The sequence below is a fragment of the Eutrema salsugineum genome, unplaced genomic scaffold (assembly GCF_000478725.1).
Source record: "Eutrema salsugineum unplaced genomic scaffold, Eutsalg1_0 scaffold_14, whole genome shotgun sequence".
Classification (NCBI taxonomy): Eukaryota; Viridiplantae; Streptophyta; class Magnoliopsida; order Brassicales; family Brassicaceae; genus Eutrema; species Eutrema salsugineum.
Window position 1 is genome coordinate 7,147,647 of NW_006256877.1, and position 21,944 is coordinate 7,169,590.

Here is a 21,944-nt window from a genome sequence, read left to right on the forward strand (position 1 = left end):
GAATAAGCTTGTGGATACCTATATACATATTTGAGCTAGAATCCTGTTTTTACCACCCTCTTCCTTAGCTCAAATAGCTGAGTCCACATCTGGATCAGTTTTCCTCACCTTGAACCCATCCTTCCTTCAAGCCAAATGTTTGTGTGTGATTGAAAGGCCACCTTGGATCAAACTTAGCAGAAAGTGTTAGGTTTAGAGCGACAAGGGCAAGTCTCATTGAGTGTTAAGTTCCATCATCAAGGAGCTGATAGATTTGGTGAGAACTAAGTGTGGGGGAATACTTGTTGGTGAGTGGAAAAAGGAGAGATGAGTGGAAATAAAAGGAGAATGGTGAGAACTAGGGGATAGAAAAAGAAAAGAAATCAGTCTTGGAGTTTTGAGTCAAAGAAAGTCAGCTCTAGTGTTTTGAAAAGAAAAAGTCTAGCCTCTAAATGAAAAGAAAAAAAAAAGAAGCCCAAGAGCTCAAATGTTTTAAAAAAAGAAAGAAAAAGAGGCTAGAAGTTACAAAAGAAAGTGAAAAAGAGCTATGTAAAGTTTGAACTCCAAGACTTGAGTGTGAAAATGAAAAGTGAGTCCCCTAGTGAGAGGAAATTGAGTGTGGAAAGTGAGGTTCTTGAGAGGTTGAGCAAGTGAGGAAACTTTGAGTAGAGTGTGGGGTGGGATGAGTCCTTGCCCTTGTATGCATAGGTTGCTTTTTACCTTTAGCATTCTGCCAAAGTTTGATCATTCATAGAGAGATCCCCTTGCTGCATTGAACCCACTCAGGCGCTGATGAGATCATTTTAGTCTCATTACCTCACCCTAGCCAAACTTTGCTTGTTTGAACATTGCATCATTTGATCCACTTGGTAAAGAGCTTTATGAATGTCAAATAGTTGAGGAATAAGAGAACTTGTGGAGATTACTGTTGAGTTGATACATCAGAGTATGGTCCTGCATTGCATATTGAGCATGAGCTTGAATTCTCTTAGTGGTCACTTCTCTCTTTCAAAGGAAAAATGAGCTCCCAATGCATTCAACCTTTTCCTCTCATTTGTTCCTTTTGCTTGAGGACAAGCAAAGGATAAGTGTGGGGGAGTTGATATATTCATAAATTGCATCATTTAATGTACATATTCTAGTCCAAATCATGTCTCATTTGCATGCATTTTAGGTCTTTAGGCATTGTTTTAGGACTTAGGAGATTGCATTAGGTCCAAGAGAGTTTTGCATGTTTCGGAGTGTTAAACAGGTGCTTTTGGAGTTTATTTGGAGTGGAGGATGTGATTCAGATGAAGAAATGGAGTTGAACTTATCAAAAATGGTGAAAAGTCTGAGATCATTCAATTCGGATCTATGAGCAAGACGTTACCGTTTCCGCAATAGACACAAGTCTAGACGCCTCTCTCTGATCGTGTAAATGCACTGGGACGATGAGCCCTCCAGGAAGCCTTCCACTTCCCAAGGGCCGAAGATTTCTTCACAAAAGTTAGAGATATACGAGTCTTCTATCCTCTAAAACCGGAATCACACAATTCTGACCAATATCCTAGAGGTTACGCCTCCCGGAATGCGAAGTGGTCTAAGCTGCTCTGAATGCTGCGAGATAGTCTTGCGACTTGGTTAACTCGCAGGCCTGAAGATGAATGCCTGGAAATTGATGCTGCGAGTTTATAAGTGCGGGTAAGCTATCACTGGATAAGGTCTGAGGCTCCCGAGCAAGAAAAATGCTAAGTCCACAATCATGCGACTTAGGCATGCGAGTTGGCCGCGCTTGAAACTAAGCCGCACGATCACTCGCAATCTACTCCGACTTGGGCATGCGGCTTGGGACTAAGGGATGACCAAGTCGCACATGTACATTCCCCAGAAACCGACTTGGTCCTGCGAGTTGAAGAAGAAGAAGATTTAGCCGCACAAAGACTCGCAAAACACTCCTACTTGGGCGTGCGGCTAAAACCAAGCGATTTAAGTCTCACAAGACAAGTTCTTCACCTGTGCAACTTGGGCATGCTACTTGGGATACACTGGACCAAACCGCACATTCCCCACTTTACCCACTAAAGCCGGGTCAGGACCCGGTTTGTTCTGGGCTGACCCGGTTCATTAGCACTTAGTATATATAGCTTTTTGGAGAAAAACCCTAGGGATCTTATCTTCTACTTAGTTTTCTCTCTAGTTTTCTTTCCTTTTTAGTGTAAAACGTTTTTGATTAAGAGATATCTGAAGGGATTTGATCATTCCAAAGCTGTTTCTTATCATCTCATCATTTCATTTCTGCTTCTAATCATGATTAACATCATCTCTTGCAAAAGATTAGATGTGTTCTTCATGATTAGTGAGTAGTTATCTTTTTAAACTCCTAGGTGTGTAGATTAGGGTGATTAGATGTTTGTGATGTTTAGGGTTTAGATTCTCATTTCATTTCCTTAGTTAGCTGCTCCTAATGCCAGATTTCCTTGGGAAAGTGAAATCTGGGTTCATAGGCATTTCATGCACCAAAAGTGTTTGATGAAATGCCTGAAAGAGCTAACTTAAGGGTTTATGTTTTAAATGCCATGGGAATGTTTGTTTGAAGCATAAATGACATATTAGAACTGTTTCTTAATGCTCATTAGTTCATATTTCACAAATGAGAATTTGGTTTGAAAGTGGATTAGTGTAGAGATTAATGCCTTCATGAGAGGATTAGTTTAGATTAGATTTCTAAGTTGAAATGTTTGAGATCATGTGATTGCTTGTTATGTCTTTCTGTATAAGATTCAGTCTTCTTGGTTGAGAGATTGTTTGGTCACTTATTAGGCTTGATGCATTGTGCTTATTGATTGCTTGATTATATCTAATGGTTGTTAGACTTGATTAAGTGATTAGCAAAGGGATTATCGTCATGGGAATGAATTAATCTGATTAAGAAGCCTAGACTAAAGAGAAGCAAGTGTTGCATTATGTTCTTAGCATCATGAATCAATATCTAAAGCACCCTAATCAATGATCACATCTAGAGGTTTATCTTTCATCATTTGCTTTATCATCATTTTGTTTGCTTGCTTGTTTAGTAGTTCATTAATCATTTCTTGTTTGTTTCTTGTTTATGCTTTCTTGTTGCTGGTTTCACCAAACTCATCTTTTATTCAGCTTGACTTAAGAACTTTTCACATAAACTAGTGTCTAGCAAACACACATTTGGATTGATACCCTTTGTACTACAAGTGACATAAGGGATTGATAACCCTTATTAAGGCCTTGAAAACCTTAGTTATCAGAAACCGATTCTCTGAGAATTGTGAAAACAAAGAGACCAAGTCTCATGGAATCACAAGATTAGGCTTGAGTTTTGTTTTTTTTTTTTCTATTCAACCCGACCTGACCACCACCAGGGCTCCGACTTGAGCTTATTTCTCATCACACCATTTGATTTTACTAAGCCCAGTTAGCTTTAAGTAAAAAAAATCGGTCCAACAGCCAAAAAGTGAAGATCTTTCCGAGAAGGAAAATTGGGAGGTTCTGGATATTAAGATTCAGTGGTTTTGAGTCACCAGCGGCAATTTGAAAGGGTGCTTTCAACGGTAGGGTTTCTGTTAGAGACGAGCATGACGACAGAGATGGCGAGAGAGAAGAAACGAGGAGTCGTTGAAAGGAGATAGAAAATTTATTGGGGAAGAAATAAAGAAGAAAGGAGAAAATTTTCATTAAAATTTTCTGTCCAATGCAAATTTGACACATAGGGTTTAAGAACTGGTTCTTAAAAATCTTAAATAAGAGTCGGCTTTTAGCTTAACTATAATTTATTGTTTTACCTGCTGCTGAAGTGATAACGCCAAATGATTCCTGTCCATAAAATGTAAGCTCAAGACATCTTCGTAAGAGTTTGCAGAGGTAGTAGGAGCCAAAGGAAAGTTGTTACTCGATGGAGCGCCACTGCCAAACCCGTAGGCAGAAGGAGGCAGAACAGGAGGAGCGGTTGCCTGATTCTTGTACTGCAGATGCATAGCAGCTAGAGTCTGATGGTTACTAGTGGGAAACGCTTGTTGAAAAGCCAAAGGCATGTAAGGGTTGTAACTTTGTGGCATGAATGGGTAGCTTATCAAGTTACCATAATGACCTACAGGCATCCCAGGCTGATGAATGTATGGGTTTAAGGCAAGGTGTTGAGCAAGTGCTGCTGCTTGTTGTCCTGCACCGGGCATTGCGTTTTGACTAGACATACTCGCGGCTCTTAGTGCCTGCAAAAGAAAATTGTGTACGCAATGATATTAAGAGGAAAGATAGGAGTATGTTTATGCTAAAGAGAATGCAGATTACTACCTCGGCCATGGATATTGCTGGACCGCTAGGTGAAGAGAGAGTGGCAGTGTTGTATTTTGTTTGGAAAGGCGAGTAGTGAATATCAGGTTCTCTTGTATCTTGAATGCCTGATGGTAGCAGATTGTTAGGTAATGAACTTGTATATCCTTGCTGCTGAACATTATGGAAAAAAAGAGACATTGTTAGATCTTTGGAACGAACTTTTGATGGATTTCTATAAAAGCTAAATAGCATTTTTTTTTTTTTACGATTACGTTGGGAAAGGCATCCAAATTCTGCATCTGAGGATTTGTTTCAGATGGAGGATTCAATTGTTGCCTGTTTTCAAATCCATAATCTGCAGGAGATTAAAACTTGTACTGATGATCTTCTTGATGAGGTTCTTGTTGCGCCGCTTCTGTCTCAGAATCAGAGGAAGCATGGTAATTCCGGGCCGTTGAATCGATTTGATAGGATGTTTGTTCATTTTCAGTAGTAACATTCCTGAGTTGTTGTCCCTCTTCCTCTCCATAGTAATCAGTGTCGGGGTGTCTGAATGATGACTCATCTTGTGTTTCCTCCAAGGTTTCATTCAATCCACTAGCTTGGCCAGATCCTATCCGGGAGCTAAAACTACCAAACGCTAGGTGCGAGCATTCTGAGGTATTGACTTGCAGGTGATTGGGGATTATCACTGCAGATTTGTCATCTTTCGGTAATGTTTCATGCTCTTCATCATTGTCTATAGTAAGTTGCTGAAAACCGGTAGCAACAGATGCAGAAACATCTTCCGCTGAAAATAGAGCAAACAAAACTCAGAAAACATGAACAAAGAGGAAGAAAAGAGCTAAAAAAAAAAAAAAGCAAGACTCACACAGAGAATTAAAAAGAATAATCTAACCTCCATTTTCCTCAAAAGCATGTCGCTCCGCGTTGTTGCTTTCGTCGTCATATACCGAGGACTCTCTAGAATCACCATCAACCAAGTTTCTGCTGGATACTGAAGCAGGCGGAAGAACCTGCTCCGCTAGGAGGATAAGCAATAGGATTTTCGTCATCCAAATGAGTCTTGTTCAGATGTTGAGACTCGCTGAATTGGTTGGTGGATAAACTAGATTCAGCAGATGGCTTCACAAGAGATGATAATGGATCTTGCTTCTCAATTGAAGGCCATTCATCCTTTAAAGGAGCTTTACTTCCACTCTCTTGAGTCTCTAATGAACAAGACGCAGTGATGTTCTTCTGGTAGAGAGGCCTACCCATTTTCACAATATCAGCCATGGTTCTCTGTCCAAGGTTGGCATTGGCCCAAGCGGATTGATATGCAGGAGATGGCAGCGAAGACGAGGTAATTTCATCACTCGAACCCGTTGGTGCTTTCTTAACTTCAACGTTTGTAGGATCACTGCAAAAGCAAAGGAGATACACTAAGAAAACCACAAAACAGCGACATTTTTTTACTAAGTTAGATAAGAAACGATCACGTGAAGAAATAAAACCTGTTCGATAGAGGTTGGCGCCCGAGGACACCAGATGAAGAAGAAGAAGAGACAGCCCAGTGATTATGTGTTCTGTTTTCTCTTCTGTTTGCAGGTACTCCTTGAACACTTCCCGACTCTGAACAAGTTTTTAAACAGTTTTTATTAGATTATCAAACCACAACCATCAGAAGAAAAATATAAACACACTCTCTCTAGCAATTTGTTACCATTCGAGTTATATCTGTTTCCGCCACCTCGAGCGGTGTTGTAGCTGTCATTACCGCTGCTTCTAGCTCTACGATTTGGGGTGCTACGTGTCCAGGATTCTGCTGGATTTTTGGTCTGACCAAACAGACAAAGTAAGTGAGAATAAGACAAAAAAGGAACTCATCTTCTGATACTATAATGTGTTAGATTAAAAAAATTTGTACAACTAACCTTTTTCTTCTTGTCTCGTTTGCTCTTCACCTCGTGAAAAGTATCTGAAAGTTTTTTAAAACAAAGCAGCATTATACAAAACTGAATGAACAAGCCAAGAATATAAAAATCACATAATCAGTACCATAGAAAAAACATAGGAGAAGGCAAAAAAAAAGGACAAAAACTGATTTTTATGTTCTTTCGAGAAACAGGTAACAATGATAATTCAACCAAATCGTAAAAGTATTACTATTTCAAGTAACATAAGGAAAACAAATAAAGTTCTGACATTCTCTTACACGAATCTCAATATGATAGACAAATTTTTCAAAAGCTTAAGTTAAGAATTGTTTTAAAGTTTGTTTTTTTTTCCTTTCTTTTGGTTCTGTTCTACTTCCACAAACAAATTCAAAGCTAAAACCAAGAAAAAACAAATAGAAAAAAGTTATGGAAACTTGAAGTAAAAAAGATGAAAAAAAACCTTGAGAAAGGAGACGATTAACTGTTCCGTCAGGATCCATATCGCACTCAACAAGCATCGCATAGATCTCTAAGTCAGAGCAGTTCACGATCTCTTTCAAACTCTGAACCACCTTTCTCGAAGATGCCGAAACACCCGTGTTCACGTTACTGACGCCGCTGTCACCGCCACCGCCTAGACCGCCCATTTTTTCCCTTCTCTCTCCGGAAGACCGGATTACCAGGAGAAAAAATCAATCAGATCTGAAACGGAAATTTCTCAGAATCGCGATTCCTTCTCTCGAACTCCCACAATCGTGATTCTACAAATAAAAAGGATCTCGATGTTTCTCTCTATCTCTCTATCTCTCAAGTATCAGAGAGAAAAAACCTCTTTTTATGCTTTTGCACTCTGGGTTTGGGGCTAATGGTTTTGGGAAAATGGAGAAAGATTCAAATTTTTGGAAACTATGTAATGAGAAATGGTAATTCGGAGATAAATACTGTTAATTAAGAAATTTCTCTTTTGGTAGATTAATTAGCTAGAAGAACCTTTTAAAAGGTATTTCAATTATTTCTATATATTTTTCCAGTTGTTGTCTGAGATTCGATTAGAAAAATATTAATAATTGAGATTTGAATTTAAGATTTGAGAAAATCAGTCCACACGCCAATAAACACGTAGAGAGGGAATCTAAGATTTTTGATTTGTTTTTTTTATTAATTGAATAATAGGAATAATGGATAAGGACGTCGTTGTGGGACTAGTTAGAAAACCTCCTTTATATAAAAGGGATTACTTTCCTGGCTTCTCAGCTATGCCACATATGCCAAAATATTCAGGGAAATAATCAGCCAATCAAAACATCAATTCATTACACGTCACTTAAAACATTAAACAGTCAGCCAATAAAAACATACTCACATCCCTGAAGCCCAATAATCAAGCCCATTATAGTTCAACAACCACTCCCAAACAAAAAACACCAACGAAAGAAGAATAGAGGGCAGCCAAATAATGAAGCCCATTATAGTTCAACAACTCAGCCCAAACACAAAACCTAAATCAGTCTGCTACGCTTCTTTGTTGTCTACGCATCTGTGACCGAAAATTACAGAAATAAAAAAGCCAGTAACGATTCTCCTTCCTCCCATTTGAAATTCAACATCTCCATGAACGGCTCGTTTTCCTACCCACAAAGCCACGTTCTCCTGCTGTAAATACCCACAATGTGGAATCTGCAACATCAGCCCATTCTAATAAATTTGGAAACATCACCGCAACTCCTTCCCCTGTATATAGTCTTCGATCATAGCAGAGAAACAATACGAAAATTGGGCGCACACAACATATATACACTATCACAGCTATGGCAGCCTCTGCTTCAAAGGCCCTCGCACCAGTCCACTGACAGCTACTCTTCATTGAAGTCGAATCCGGACTAAGCAAGGAAGAACTGGCTTTTAGATCATCCACCTCTGGGAAGCAAGGAACCCTACGAAAGGTAGCTTACTCATTAGGCTTGAGTTACTCCTCATTGATGAACACTGCATTTAAAAGACTCATCAATAGATAACACTGCATTATACTCCCTTCGTATGATTAGTTCTAGCTTCGTCTCCAACTTTGATTTTGTAGGCTCCATCTCCTATTGTCATTTTATTAACAAATTATGGCTAATCAAACAATGCTAATTCGATCTACATATACTAACTTATAATTGTAATTTTCTAAACCGACACAGGGAACCCTTATTCAAGGTTTCATTGCACCCAACAGAATTGCACGTTATAAAAGCAGACTCAAACCAAACTTCATCTACAGGCTCACCAATTTCTTTGCAACCCCTAACAAAACCATGTTCAGAGTTACCGACCACAAATTCCCAATCTGCTTCACCGACTTAAGACAGTCTCTTTAAATAGTCTCTGATGGGTCCTAAGATACAATTTATAACTTTGCTCCACCTCATTTCCTAGCACAGCCATGGCGTGTCCAATCTCAATTGCTCTCGCTCAAATCCAAAGACACATGTTCTTCAATAAGGTTGAATCTATATTTAAGAGGTCTTTGTTTTGAGGCTACTCCTTCTAAAAGGTATTCATTATGCTTTCAAACGGTGTAAAAATTCTAACGCTGATTCTTTTTCACTCCCATGACTTAATTGACAAAGTATGTTTTAAATGTTTTAGATTTATCGAGAATACATTAAATCCATTCATTTTTATATTGATTTTCTGTTGTCTGTTGATTGGGTTATGAATGTGAAGTATCAAGCTCTACGTAACTGTTGCTGTCAGGTTCACATGGTGTTCTTATCAACAGTGCAAGTCTTCTTGGGAATACTTTTAAAGCATAACCATATGTCCCATTGGAAATGTAAGGATTTGTCTTTTTGCATATGTTTTTGCATATGTTTACCGGGTACTGCAAATCTGCAACCAATAAAAAATGCAAGCAATCAGTTCTAAAATGTCTACGGCTTTACAGGTTTTGAAGTAGCTCTTTCATAGAGTAATCTTATATTCTATACCCGAATATGCCAGCCTCAACTTGAAAGTGACTGCAGCAACTATGACTACTTGCTCTACTTCATGCCTAAGTATGTAACTAAATTTGGAGGGTGAATTACAAAGCCGTTATGATGCTTCAGATGATGGAAACATTTCTTCAGAGTAAATTCTATTTTATGCCATTAGTTTCCAGATATAATTTCTGCATTGCAATATATACTCTAGATAGTTCATATATATGAAGGGCTGATGAGATACGTCTTCTTCTTTTTGAAATTTTTGTTTCAGTTACATGTTAAAAAAAAAGAACCATTCTCATACTTGTAACCAGAGTTGATGTGTACAGGTGATGTTGGTACCCAAATTTTTGCAGGTATGTATATTTGATTCTTGGTTCACTGGTGTATTAGAATGGGCTGACGTTGCAGATTCTACATCGTGGGTATTTACAGCAGGAGAACGTGGCTTTGTGGGTAGGAAGACGAGCCGTTCATGGAGATGTTGAATTTCAAATGGGAGGAAGGAGAATCGTTACTGGCTTTTTTTATTTCTGTAATTTCGGTCACAGATGCGTAGACAACAAAGAAGCGTAGCAGACTGATTTAGGTTTTGTGTTTTGGCTGAGTTGTTGAACTATATTGGGCTTCATTATTGGGCTGCCCTCTATTCTTCTTTCGTTGGGGTTTTTTGTTTGGGAGGGGTTGTTGAACTATAATAGGATTGATTATTGTGCTGCGGGGATGTGAGTATGTTTTTATTGGCTGACTGTTTAATGTTTTAAGTGACGTGTAATGAATTGATGTTTTGATTGGCTGATTATTTCCCTGAATATTTTAGCATACGTGACATAGCTGAGAAGCCATGAAAGTAAACCCTTTTATATAAAGGAGATATTGATATAATTCAAGAGATGTAATTTATATTTATTTATGTCTATGCCACTGACCATATATAAAAATGCAAATGTGAACCATTATTTAACTTACTTAGATCCCATTGTTGAGGCCATTAGTAAGCACGCAAGTACCATTCGTGAAGCAGTGGAGCAGACCTTTGTTTCCCAAATGCAAGAGCTTCGTAATGACGTTGAAAATTGTGATGAAGCAAAAATGCTAACAAGGATGTTATTCTCTTTCTCAGATCTCCCTTATTTAATAGAAAACCCGTGCATATGCACCGATTTTATTTTAATTTATATTTAAATAGTATATTTTAAAAATCTGTATTGAATTTTATGTTTATTATCAATGTTTATACGTTTAAAATATTTATATTTTCTGCGATATCTTTTTGATGATATATTATTTGTAATCTTTTCTACACCGGTTGTGCCAAATAGTCTAATTTTTTCTTCCAAATTAATAAAGGACTAAAAATCTACTATTTTAATTTTTGTATGAAAACGTAATAATTCACTCAAAAATATACGTTGAATATCAGAGAAAAATATTTATTTGCTCTTCGATCTTCATATCCTTTTTATTCTTGTAAATCTTACTAATATAATACTTGTTAACTTTTTCAATTTACCATTTTGAATTTTTTTAGTTATATATATTGTATTGATTCCATTTTACAAGTTTTTTAAAAATCATATATGACATTTTTTATGTGCATACCTTTCTTTATACTATTATTTTTTAATAATTTTTATCTCTTTAATCGTTTATTAAATATTTTTTTGTGTTTTATAATTTATTAGTTGAAGTTTTATATAAAAATATTTGAGAAACTTCTTAATTTATTCAGTCTTAATTTGTTTTTTTATTTACATTAAAATTTAGTATATTTTTAGTTTGAAGATAAAATTTAAATCACTTAAAAAAAGAAAATAGAATAGTGCATTTAAAAAATCTTGTATTATAAAATATTTATAAGTTTTTCTATATTTAAATTTAATTTGAATTGCATTCTAATATATATATATATATATATATATATTAATATTTATTTAAGTTTTAATATGTTTTGCTTTAAATTAAATTTAATTAATTTTTGAATGTGCCACATGTCACTCTTTCTATTGTTGATGTGTTACTCAACCGGAAAGAGTTGATTGTATTTTATATATAAGATTATTAATTTTTTATTTTAATCATAAATATTTTTAAAAAATTCACTAAAAACTCATAAGAAACTCCGATAAAAAAAGGGAAAAAACCTTAAAAATACCTCAAGTTTATAACTTTTGCCAGAAAAATACTCAAACTATTTACGCTTCCTTTTTAATATCTGACATTTGTCTGACTACCTCTTTAATACTCGAAAGTTCAAAAATCGTAAGTTCACTACCAGTTTTTAATCATGATTAATTGTTAAACGGAGACTGTGATACGGCGTTAAAAAAATTAAACACGTGGGTTTAACTCTAACCCAAAAAGACAAAAAAAAACCTGCCTGAACATACATATCGTATTCTCTTCCCACGTTCTTCCCCAAATCAAAACATAAACCCTAAATCGATTTTCCCTTCACTTCACATCTTCGCTTTTATCTCAGCTCTGTTCGCTTTTATTAGCCAGTCTCTCGCACCAATCAATGGAAAACTCATCATCATCTGCTAACTCGTTCAACGATGGATACACCCAGATGGAAAATCCGATTTGTCGCTGCAGGAAAGTGACGACCATGGCGAAATCATGGACTGATGAAAACCCAGGAAGAAGGTTTTACAAATGTGATACACATGGGTTTCTTTGTTGGGCTGACAAGGAAAAGCCGTTTGGATGGGCAGAAGATTAGCTTGCTTGAGGCGAGAAATCAGATTAGGCGACAAAAAGAACAACTCAAGGAGCTTAACGAGTCTCTCCGAGCATGCAATGACAAAGATCTGAATGGAGCTGATTCAGGTATGATGAATTTGGAGATGTTTGAGAAAATTGCAGAAGAGAAGAGAAAACTTGAAATTGAAGCGATGGCCTCAAAAGAGAAGGAAAAGCTTTTACGCCAATTCATTGTGATATCCTGGGGAGGATTCATTGTTGTCACAGCGATGATCCTAACAATGGCTAAGAAGTAGATGCGATTGTCTTTGTTGTAATGTTGTTATTTTGCTTGTTGTTATTTTGCTTGTTATTTTGCTTGTTGCAAATCACTGTCTCATATGGTTATACGAAATCGACGTGAAGACGCAGATCGCTTTCGAAGAGAAATAGCGATACGAGAGAGTAAAGAGTACGGGTTTTTCGATTAGCGATTTGTTGGATTTGAATTGGGGAAAATCGATTTGGGGAAATCGATTTAGGGTTTATGTTTTGATTTGGGGAAGAACGTGGGAAGAGAATACAATACGTATGTCCAGGCAGGTTTTTTTGTCTTTTTGGGTTAGAGTTAAACCCACGTGTTTAATTTTTTTAACACCGTATCACAGTCTCCGTTTAACAATTAATCGTGATTAAAAACTGGTAGTGAAACTTACGATTTTTGAATTTTCGAGTATTAAAGAGGTAGTCAGACAAATGTCAGATATTAAAAAGGAAGCGTAAATAGTTTGGGTATTTTTCTGGCAAAAGTTATAAACTTGAGGTATTTTTAAGATTTTTTCCCATAAAAAAACTCGACGCTTATTCCCAGTTTCTTCTTTATTGGTATGTATGTTGACTTTTGGTTAAAGGTTTAACTTAGATAATAACCACGCAAATCTCTAGCTGGTTTGATTGGAAGTAAACCGAAAGCTTCATGAAGAATGGACTTGAATGCAGAAAGGCCCACAAAAAGAGAAACGGGCCCCAGTGAGGTTATTTTAGTCTCTAGACGAATCGAAGTGAAGAATAAAAGAGTAGAAGAAGATGAACAAGAAGCAGATCAGAGCTTTTAACATTGGGAAAACGAAAAGACGAGAGCTCTAAAACTCCTCACTGAAAAATCCTTGTTCAATCTTCTCATCTTCTTTCGGTCAATCCACACTTCTTCAAGCCCATTCTTCCAGGCTTCAACACCCACCTTGTAAATATCTCTCTCTGTCTCTCACTCTCACTCTCCCTCTCTTGCTCTCTGCATGTTGTTAGATTTTTACTTTTTGTGCTCTGTTCTTCGTTGTTTACAGGCGATTCCTTAAGATTTTCACTCGAACCACTAGAAAGCAAGAGAAGAGAGCAACGACTGAGATCAGACGCTTCGGAGATGCACCGCGTGTGGATTGAGACAAGTCTCGACACTTATCTCGTGCTTCTCCTTCACAAGCATGAAAACGTCTCTGTTTTGAAAGGTGAAAACGACTTCTAAAGTAAAATTATTGGCTTGGTGATGTCATTCATTTACTAATTTTCCCTTTTCTTTTATTTACAGAAAAAATTACTTACGGAGCATCCACATTGTTTCCCAAAAAAAGGGGAAATTACCATTTCTGCCGTAAAGGTAGAGCTTTCGCTGCCTTTGTTTCACAAATTTTGTTTTAACAGCAAAAGTAGTTGTTGTTTTACAAATTTTGTTTTAACAGCAAAAGTAGTGGTTATTTTCTTTCAGGTTAAAAAGAGTGGTCACTTTTATCACTTGCCAGATTCGATGATCGTGAGTAAGGCTTTTGCATGTAACAGTAAGAAGAACAGATTTATATTTGTTGATGCTACGGTGAAAGCTAAGAAGGCTGCTTGTTCAAACCCTGATGATGAGTTGCTCGAGAAAAAGACTGAGATTACCAATGATCCCACTATTGAAGAAGAACCTCTGAACACCCAAGGAGCTGAAAAGAAGAAGTCAAAGAAGAGGAAGATTAAAAACTCAGATGCAACTAAAAGTAGTCGAAAGAAAACCTCGGATGAGAGTCTAAAGTTATGTGGAGGAGTAAAGGTTAATGTTGCTACTGAATCTTGTGCAAAAGCAAAAGGTAACTTCTGATTACTTGCTGATGGAATATATATATTGATGTTGTGATACTTATTATGAGATGTTATTGGAAATTATCAGTTTATTTAGCTTTGATTATAACATATGATTTTTTGTAGACATTGTAAGCAGTGATGGCATTGGTGATGTTGGAGAGAATCAACAAACTTTTTCAAACACTGATGATGAGTTGCTTGAGAAACAGACAGAGATTACCAATGATCCCACTATTGAAGAAGAACCTCTGAACACCCAAGTAGCTGAGAAGAAGAAGTCAAAGAAGAGGAAGATTAAAAACTCAGATGCAACTAAAAGTAGTCGAAAGAAAACCTCGGATGGGAGTCTAAAGTTATGTGGAGGAAAAAAGGTTAATGTTGCTACTGAATCTTGTGCAAAAGGAAAAGGTAACTTCTGATTTCCCTTCTTGCTGATGGAATATATATTGATGTTGTGATACTTATTATGAGATGTTATTGGAAGTTATCAGTTTATTTAGCTTTGATTATAACATATGATTTTCTTAGACTTTGTAAGCAGCGAGAGAGATGGCATTGACGATATTGGAGAGAATCAACAAACTTTTTCAAACACTGATGATGAGTTGCTTGAGAAAAAGGCAGAGATCACCAACGACCCCACTATTGAAGAAGAACCTCTAAACACCCAAGTAGTTGAGAAGAAGAAGTCAAAGAAGAGAAAGATTAAAAACTCAGATGCAAATAAAAGTAGTCGAAAGAAAACCTCGGATGAGAGTCTAAAGTTATGTGGAGGAGTAAAGGTTAATGTTGCTACTGAATCTTGTGCAAAAGGAAAAAGTAACTTCTCATTTCTTGCTGATGGAATATATATTGATGTTATGATACTTATTATGAGATGTTATTGGAAATTATCAGTTTATTTACCTTTGATTATAACATATGATTTTCTTAGACATTGTAAGCAGCGAGAGAGATGGCATTAACGATATTGGAGAGAATCAACAAACCTTTTCAGACACTGATGATGAGTTGCTTGAGAAACAGACAGAGATCACCAATGATCCCACTCTTAAAGAAGAAGTTTTGAAATCCCAAGTAGCCGAGGAGAAGGAAAAGATGAGAAGGTCTGATACAAAGAAAAGTAGTCGAAAGAAAAGCTCTGATGTTGCTTCTGAATCTTGTGCAATAGGAAAAGGTGATCTCAGTTGTATTCTTGATGCATGGAATATATATTTATAAAGCGGTTCTTATTAAAATAAACTATATAGAATACATAAAATAAACTAACAATCTCCAATCTCCATTTTCTATCCAGGAAAAAACTCGACGCAGAAGAGGACTGAGTCACAAGTTGAACATGTGTCTGCAGAAGAAAAGAAGAATTTGGAATCTTTGTGTATGTCAGATAGTCCTAGCTTCGTGGCCTCTGTCACTGTCTCGAATCTAAAGAAAAATTGCTTGGTTAGCACTTCTCTCTTTTCGTACTAATATACAATATTTAATGACATACAACTAGATGAAAGTAACTGTTTGACTATTTGGTGTTGCAGTATCTTCCAAAGAATATTTCAAGATCCAACATACTGACCGGAAGATTCGATGAGATAATTCTGATGGACAAACATGGAAGAAAATGGACATCAGGTTTATATTGTAGGAAATCATCTGGTGAAGTTTACATCACACGTGTATGGAGAAGTTTCTGTGAGGCTAATGGTCAGAAAGTCGGATGTTCCTTCGTATTTAAGCTGGTCAGTAACAGAACATCACCTTTGCTGATTATGACATCTGAAGAGACTACATAGAAAAGAAATACTCGCAGGAAGAGGTGGTGTAGGAAAAAACTGTTTTGTGATGTTAATGTTTTGGAAGCTGGAGGAGGATTCTGTTTGATGTTAGATGTAATCTTTTGGAGAAAATACCTTTGTTTGAATGACCACCTTATCTTTTAAGAATTCCTCCTCTTTGATGAATACCTTTCTCTGATCGTTACATATTGATCAAATGAGCAGAGCTAAGTTTAAAATCATGAGCCTGAAGGTGAAAGATCCATTGGACTATGTGCCTGAGCTGATGTTTAAGCTAGAAACAACATTTCAGATTCTAAAGAGAACGTAAAATATTTGTTCTCTCTCTAAAACATAAAACATAAGATAACGACTATACTAAGAATGCGTTTTGTTCTTGTGCTGTTTACCATGTTTTAACAGTTGTTAGAAAAATTGTTTCCATTTATATGAAAAAGCAGTTGCTTATGTTATTGTATTCCTGCCGTTAGATGAGCACAAGAACGTTGATGGATTTCACATAACTTGTAACGAATGAGTGGTTTGGGTTTTGTTTTAGGTTGAATTGGATGGTCACTTTTTCACATGCCATATTATATGAATGTGAGTAAGATTTTTGACGGCAACAGTAACAAGTGGTTTATATATATATTTGTTGATGCTGGCGTAATAGTTGACAATGGTAAGCTAATGGCTGCTGCTGGTTCAAAGAGGGAGATTGCCAATGAACCCACTCATGAAGAAGAAGAAGCTTTGAAAAGCTGAGGAGAATGATCAGCAAGAACACCGTCAAGTAGCTGAGGAGAATGATCAGCAAGAACACGGTCAAGTAGCTGAGGAGAATGTTGAGCCAGCACATGGTCAAGTATCTGAGGAGAATGATGACACAGAAGATGGTCAAGTAGGTAAAAAGAATGATGAAGCAGAATACGTTCAGCGCTGAATCAAAGACCAATCCGAGTGACTAAACCAAACCCAAAGTATCAAGATTAGCGGTTTGAGTTATTCCTTTTCTTTGTTGACATAATGAACCTTATACTCACAGCTTCTTGCAAGAGCGCCAGATCCAATTAATTTGATTCTCTTCACATTTTTGAGTTTATTAATTATGTAGAATTAGAAAAACCAAAGGAAAATATGTAGCTAGACATATTTGGTAATTAGTATCATATTTTATATAGTAGGTAGTACCTTAGAGGGCATCTCCTACTACCAACTTAATAACTGTTCATAAATTTTGTTAAACACACGTATCATATAACGCATGTTCATGGACAAAAATATACATGACTCGTAATTACTAATTAGGTAAACTGTGAATTAGCAAAAAAAAAAGAGATAAATTGTGTGGTCATTTAAGCAATATGCGTTCCACTATATTGCTAATGTATATATATCGAAACCTTTATAATGGTGCTAAAACCGAAATCAATTTGCTAATTATTTTTCTGATTTGGTTTGTTGTGTAATCTGAATGAAAGTTCTTTCATAATTTTTTCTTAACTGAAATACAAAAAACATAAATAATGGCTATAGTATAATCTCTACTAAGATTATAAAAGTTTTATCAAAAATATTAAGTCAATTTTATAAAGTGTAAATAATTAGAAGGTCATATTCAAAATTCTCATAAGATATAAGTAAAAGTTTGTCATTAGATAAGTTGTCTATTGCTTTTCCATTTTAACCCTAAAACTTCCATTCGGCTTTATAGTTCATTAATTTTCAATTACATATTTTTATTACAATTTTAACCCTAAAACTTGCGATTCAGTTTTAATCAATGTTTTCTTCTTCTTTAGTTTGTTTCAGATCTAATTTCCATTTTTTCTGAGATAGAATAAAATAAAACTTTTGTAACGGCGTTAGTTATGAAATAAATTCACGTATCACACTATTTGATTCGGTTCGTTATGGATCAATTTGCTTAATTCAAGATAAACTTCCCTTATAAATCTTTCTCAAATGAGAGACAAAAAAACACACAATAGCGTCTATACTATAATCTCTGATCGGGTCATAATCGAAACAGGTGTGGTCAATTCTGTAAAAGCGTAGATAGTTAGAGGATTATAGTAGAAAAACGCTTAGATTATACAAAAATCAATTAAGAGATTTGACCTAAATATGTTAGTGACATATTGGCCAAAGCATAACAAATCAAATCGACAATTAATTGACAAAAACCAAAAATTGTGGTTAAAGTATATTAACTCAGCTTAAAAAAGAGTCTTACCAAAGTAGTTTTGGTTTATTTTCTAAAGATGTAGATAATTAGAGGGTCAAATTTAAAATTTTCCTAAATGTATAAAATGGGCCGTTATGGAAAATGTCATTGGTGGCTCTAGAGTTGCTCTCATCTATAATCCTAAAACTTGCATTAGCCTTTCAATTTTTAGTTACATTTTGGTCAAATGAGAATTTTAGTTACACTTTTATAACTATTTTATTGGAATAAAATATCTTTTTATTTTTAGTGAAAATAAAAAATTATAACTAAGTTTTTTTATCAGTTAATTTTGGATATTGTTTCCGTATTTCAAATATAGAAAAAAGTAAAACTCTTATAACGGTGCTAAATTGAAATCAATTTATGAATCAGGTTATTTGATTTGGTTCATCATGGATCAATTTGCTTAATCTGAAATAATCTTCCCTTGCGAATCTCTTCAATTGAGAGGCCAAAAAACACAAAAAATAGTTGTAGTATAATTTCTACTCTGATCATAAATAAAATTATCAAAAAAAGTTTTTGTCAATTAACTAAAATTTATCTTAAGATAAATGTTAAAGTTACCGCTATAGATTACTCTACAAAAGCGACTAGTGATTAGAAAATTTCTCTCATTTACTCTCTATTTGTAGCTCTAAACTTTCGGCCTTATAGTTTGCCGGTTTTCAGTTACACTTTGATTAAACAAAATATATAGTTTCATTACTATTTTAGCGAATTCAATATATCTCTTTATTTAGAGTGAAAAACAAATATTAATCAAGTTTTTTTCTTCTTTATTTTGATTTGATTCTAATTTCTATATTTTAGATAATAAACAAAATCTACGGTTCTAAAATTGAAATCAATTCACATATCATATAATTCGATTCAGTTCATTGTAGATTGATTTACTTAATTTGAATTAAATATATTTCATAAATCTTTCTCAATTGACATGTCAAAAAACACATGAATAATGGTTATTGTCTGATCTCTGTTTGGATTATAATGGAAACAATTTTGGTCAATTCTGTAAAATCTAGATATTTAGAGGGTCATATAAAAGTTTATGACTGTAAAAAACTATAAAGACGTAATTAATAATTATGGATTTTTTCTCGTTGCCTGTCTTTAACCCTAAAACCTAATGGATAGTTAGATAGTTAGAAGGTCAACCTAATGGATTTTCCATTAGAAACAAAAGAGGAGACACTGGATACGGAAAATCAAAACTTTTCTGAGATTGTATCTGTTTTCAACCTCTTATGATTCCTTTTGATGAAGTATATCTACAATCTATCTTTTGGTGGACTTTTTGGTACATTTTGCTTTGTTATCTTGTATTTTCCTTCTTTTTGGATGTAAGGTATGTTCTTTTCCCTCATGTTGCGTCAGCGGCATGCGGTAAAAAATTAAACTGTAAATGACGGCAACGAAACAGTAGAATAGAAAAAACGGTGACGCTGCGGCTACTTCTGTTACCGGCGACGCAGGTGACGCTGAAAAAACCAGCGTTGATCGGAGTAACGGCTGTGGTTGTCGTTATGAATTATTTTCCACAGACTTAAGCCGCAACTAACTTATAATTGTTGGGTGAAATTAATTCATTATCCGGTCAATGTGATCATGTCACTGCTAAGTGAAAAGGATTGACGAACGGTCACTGTGATCATGTCGCTGCTAAGAAAGAAGGAGTGACGAACGGTCATTGTGATCATGTCATTGGCAAGAGGAAAGGAGTGACGAATGGTCATTGTGATCGTGTCGCTGATAGGAGAGTACGAATGACGAACGGTCATTGTGATCATGTACCTGAAAAGAATCGGAGTGACAAACGGTCACTAGAGAGAGAGTCTCAACATCGACTATTCGTCTTTGTCAATCGGTTTAACATTGACCAGTGGTTTATTATAAGTCGGTGGTTCATATTCTTGAATAAACCGTCTAGAAAAGTTGGAGTGACCGACCGACATGTGCTCCCAATTCAAAGGGAAATATGGAAAGACCGACCGACATATAAAACCTAATTCAATAAGAATTAGGATTGACATAACCCTATAAATAGAGAAGTCCTAGAGCAAGGACGGACACACAAACACATACTGCAGAAAACCCTAAAAACTCTATTCCCGCAACAGAGAACCGAACGATCAGATCTCTTTGTACCTTCGCTCTCGCCAATCGTCGACGACTACCGAGCGACGGACGATACCAACTTACTTTGATTTTCATATTGATTACTTGTAACTCAATATTCGTTGATTAATAAAGATCTATCTCTTCTCGTCATTCCGTAGGACAATTCACACGCGAACCGGTTAAAATTTGCCCAAACAGTTTGGCGCTAGAGAGAGGGGAAGTCTTAACTACGTGAGATATGACAGAAGGCGATAATGACGGAAACACCACCCCCGACATTCATGCTACTCAACTAGAGGCACTCACCGCCTAGATGAAGCAGTATGAAGAGCGACTTGCATAACTGGAAGCAGAAAACGCTTCCTTGAAGGAGGTGAACGCTTCTTTGGTTGATGATGGAAACACTGCAGCCGACGCTCGTGCCAGATTCCGAGCTTGCGTTCCCCCTATGTTGCCCTTGGAAGATCCTCTTACGGCTACAATGGGGACCGCTGCAGATGATTTCACAAAGCGTTTGGAAGCTATGGAGCTTTTAATCGCCCGACTTCCCAGTGTGGCTCCTCGAATCGCGAAAAGCGCTCCTAACTCCTATGCAGATACTCCATTTACGGATGCGATCGCATTGACAGAGATGCCAAAGAAGTTCACACTTCCTTCGATGAAGATGTATGATGGAACAACAGATCCGGATAATCACATAGCACAGTATAAGCAACGAATGTTTACCACAGTAGTTGCAAAAGAACTTCGCGAAGCTACCATGTGCAAGGGGTTTGGTTCAAGTCTTACTGGACCAGCTCTCCAGTGGTTTACAAACCTACCTAACGCTTCAATTGACTCTTTTGCATCACTGACAGATCGCTTTGTTGAGCAATTTGCAAGCAGTAGAAACTTGGAAAGGACCGCTGACGATCTTTACGAGGTCATTCAGAAGAGAGGAGAGTCCTTGCATAGTTATGTGGGACGATTCAACAAAGAGAAAGTGTCACCTCCACTGCGATTTCAGCATATAAAAGAGGTTTGCTCCAGAGCGGTGATCTATATAAAGAACTGACAAAATATTGATGCAAAACAATGGAAGATGCGCTGTCAAGAGCATGGGCACAGATTATATGGGAGGAAGATCCTGCCTACGCTCAGCAACACTCTCAATGCTCCGAATCGTGTGTAACAAGAAACGAGAGAACGACGAGAGATGATAAGCCATATCAAAGACCTCACAATGACATCGACAGCAGGAGAAACGACAGTGGAGGTACACATCGACCAATCCATGCAGTGTCTTCGTTCACTTGGCCAGACATTGAGCAACTCGACGAGGTTCAACTAATAGAAGGCGATCCTAATAAGGGGTTCAAGGCTGCCAACAGACGTACGACATAGGTTATTGGGAAGGTCCGTGGATCAGGCGCGTACAAACTGCAGGATAAAGAATGCAAAAAAATCTATTCAACAGCTGTGCGCCCTACATCTCAACTTACTACTTCAAGGTTGGTTCGTTTTGCTTGAGTTATATTTTTTATACCTTTGACTTTTTATCGTTAGTTGCTTTTTGCATTTTTTGATGATCGCCGAGACCGCACTACCTTTGTATTTGAATATTCTATTTCCTATCTACGGAGAGACACTTCAAGAAAGAAACTTTAAACAGACGAGTTTTAGAAGTCCTAGAATTTATGTTTGTCATTCACGATGGCACATAAAAGAGAGTGATCGACGATCCAATTTACGACGAGTGACAGACAATACTCAGATCGACTAGAAGGCACTGCCTTGAACAGATTGACGATTGTCACCCACTTAACTATTTAAAAGCGTCATTGTACGCATACGAACTGACCAAGGTCATGAAAAGAAAGGTGTA

At 36.4% G+C, this 21,944-nt stretch overlaps 1 protein-coding gene and 1 pseudogene across 1 annotated transcript; one reads left to right on the forward strand and one right to left on the reverse strand.

The window, feature by feature from the left end:
• Positions 1 to 3,764: 3,764 nt before the first annotated feature.
• Positions 3,765 to 6,832, reverse strand: LOC18022744 (annotated as a pseudogene).
• Positions 6,833 to 13,436: 6,604 nt separating this feature from the next.
• LOC18022745 (transcriptional regulator ATRX) lies at positions 13,437 to 16,014 on the forward strand. The gene is made up of 7 exons (XM_024158591.1): positions 13,437 to 13,493; positions 13,602 to 13,962; positions 14,081 to 14,365; positions 14,486 to 14,776; positions 14,892 to 15,134; positions 15,255 to 15,400; positions 15,490 to 16,014. The coding sequence occupies exons 2-7, from the start codon at positions 13,641 to 13,643 to the stop codon at positions 15,742 to 15,744; spliced, it is 1,542 nt and encodes a 513-aa protein (XP_024014359.1). The 5' UTR covers positions 13,437 to 13,493; positions 13,602 to 13,640; the 3' UTR covers positions 15,745 to 16,014.
• The last annotated feature ends 5,930 nt before the right edge of the window (positions 16,015 to 21,944 follow it).

Coding starts and splice junctions, on each gene's coding strand:
- LOC18022745 (XM_024158591.1), top strand. CDS start 13,641: ATGATCGTGAGTAAGGCTTTTGCATGTAACAGTAAGAAGAACAGATTT. Junction 14,366..14,485: donor ATCTTGTGCAAAAGGAAAAG/GTAACTTCTGAT, acceptor TGATTTTCTTAG/ACTTTGTAAGCAGCGAGAGA. Junction 15,135..15,254: donor ATCTTGTGCAATAGGAAAAG/GTGATCTCAGTT, acceptor TTTTCTATCCAG/GAAAAAACTCGACGCAGAAG.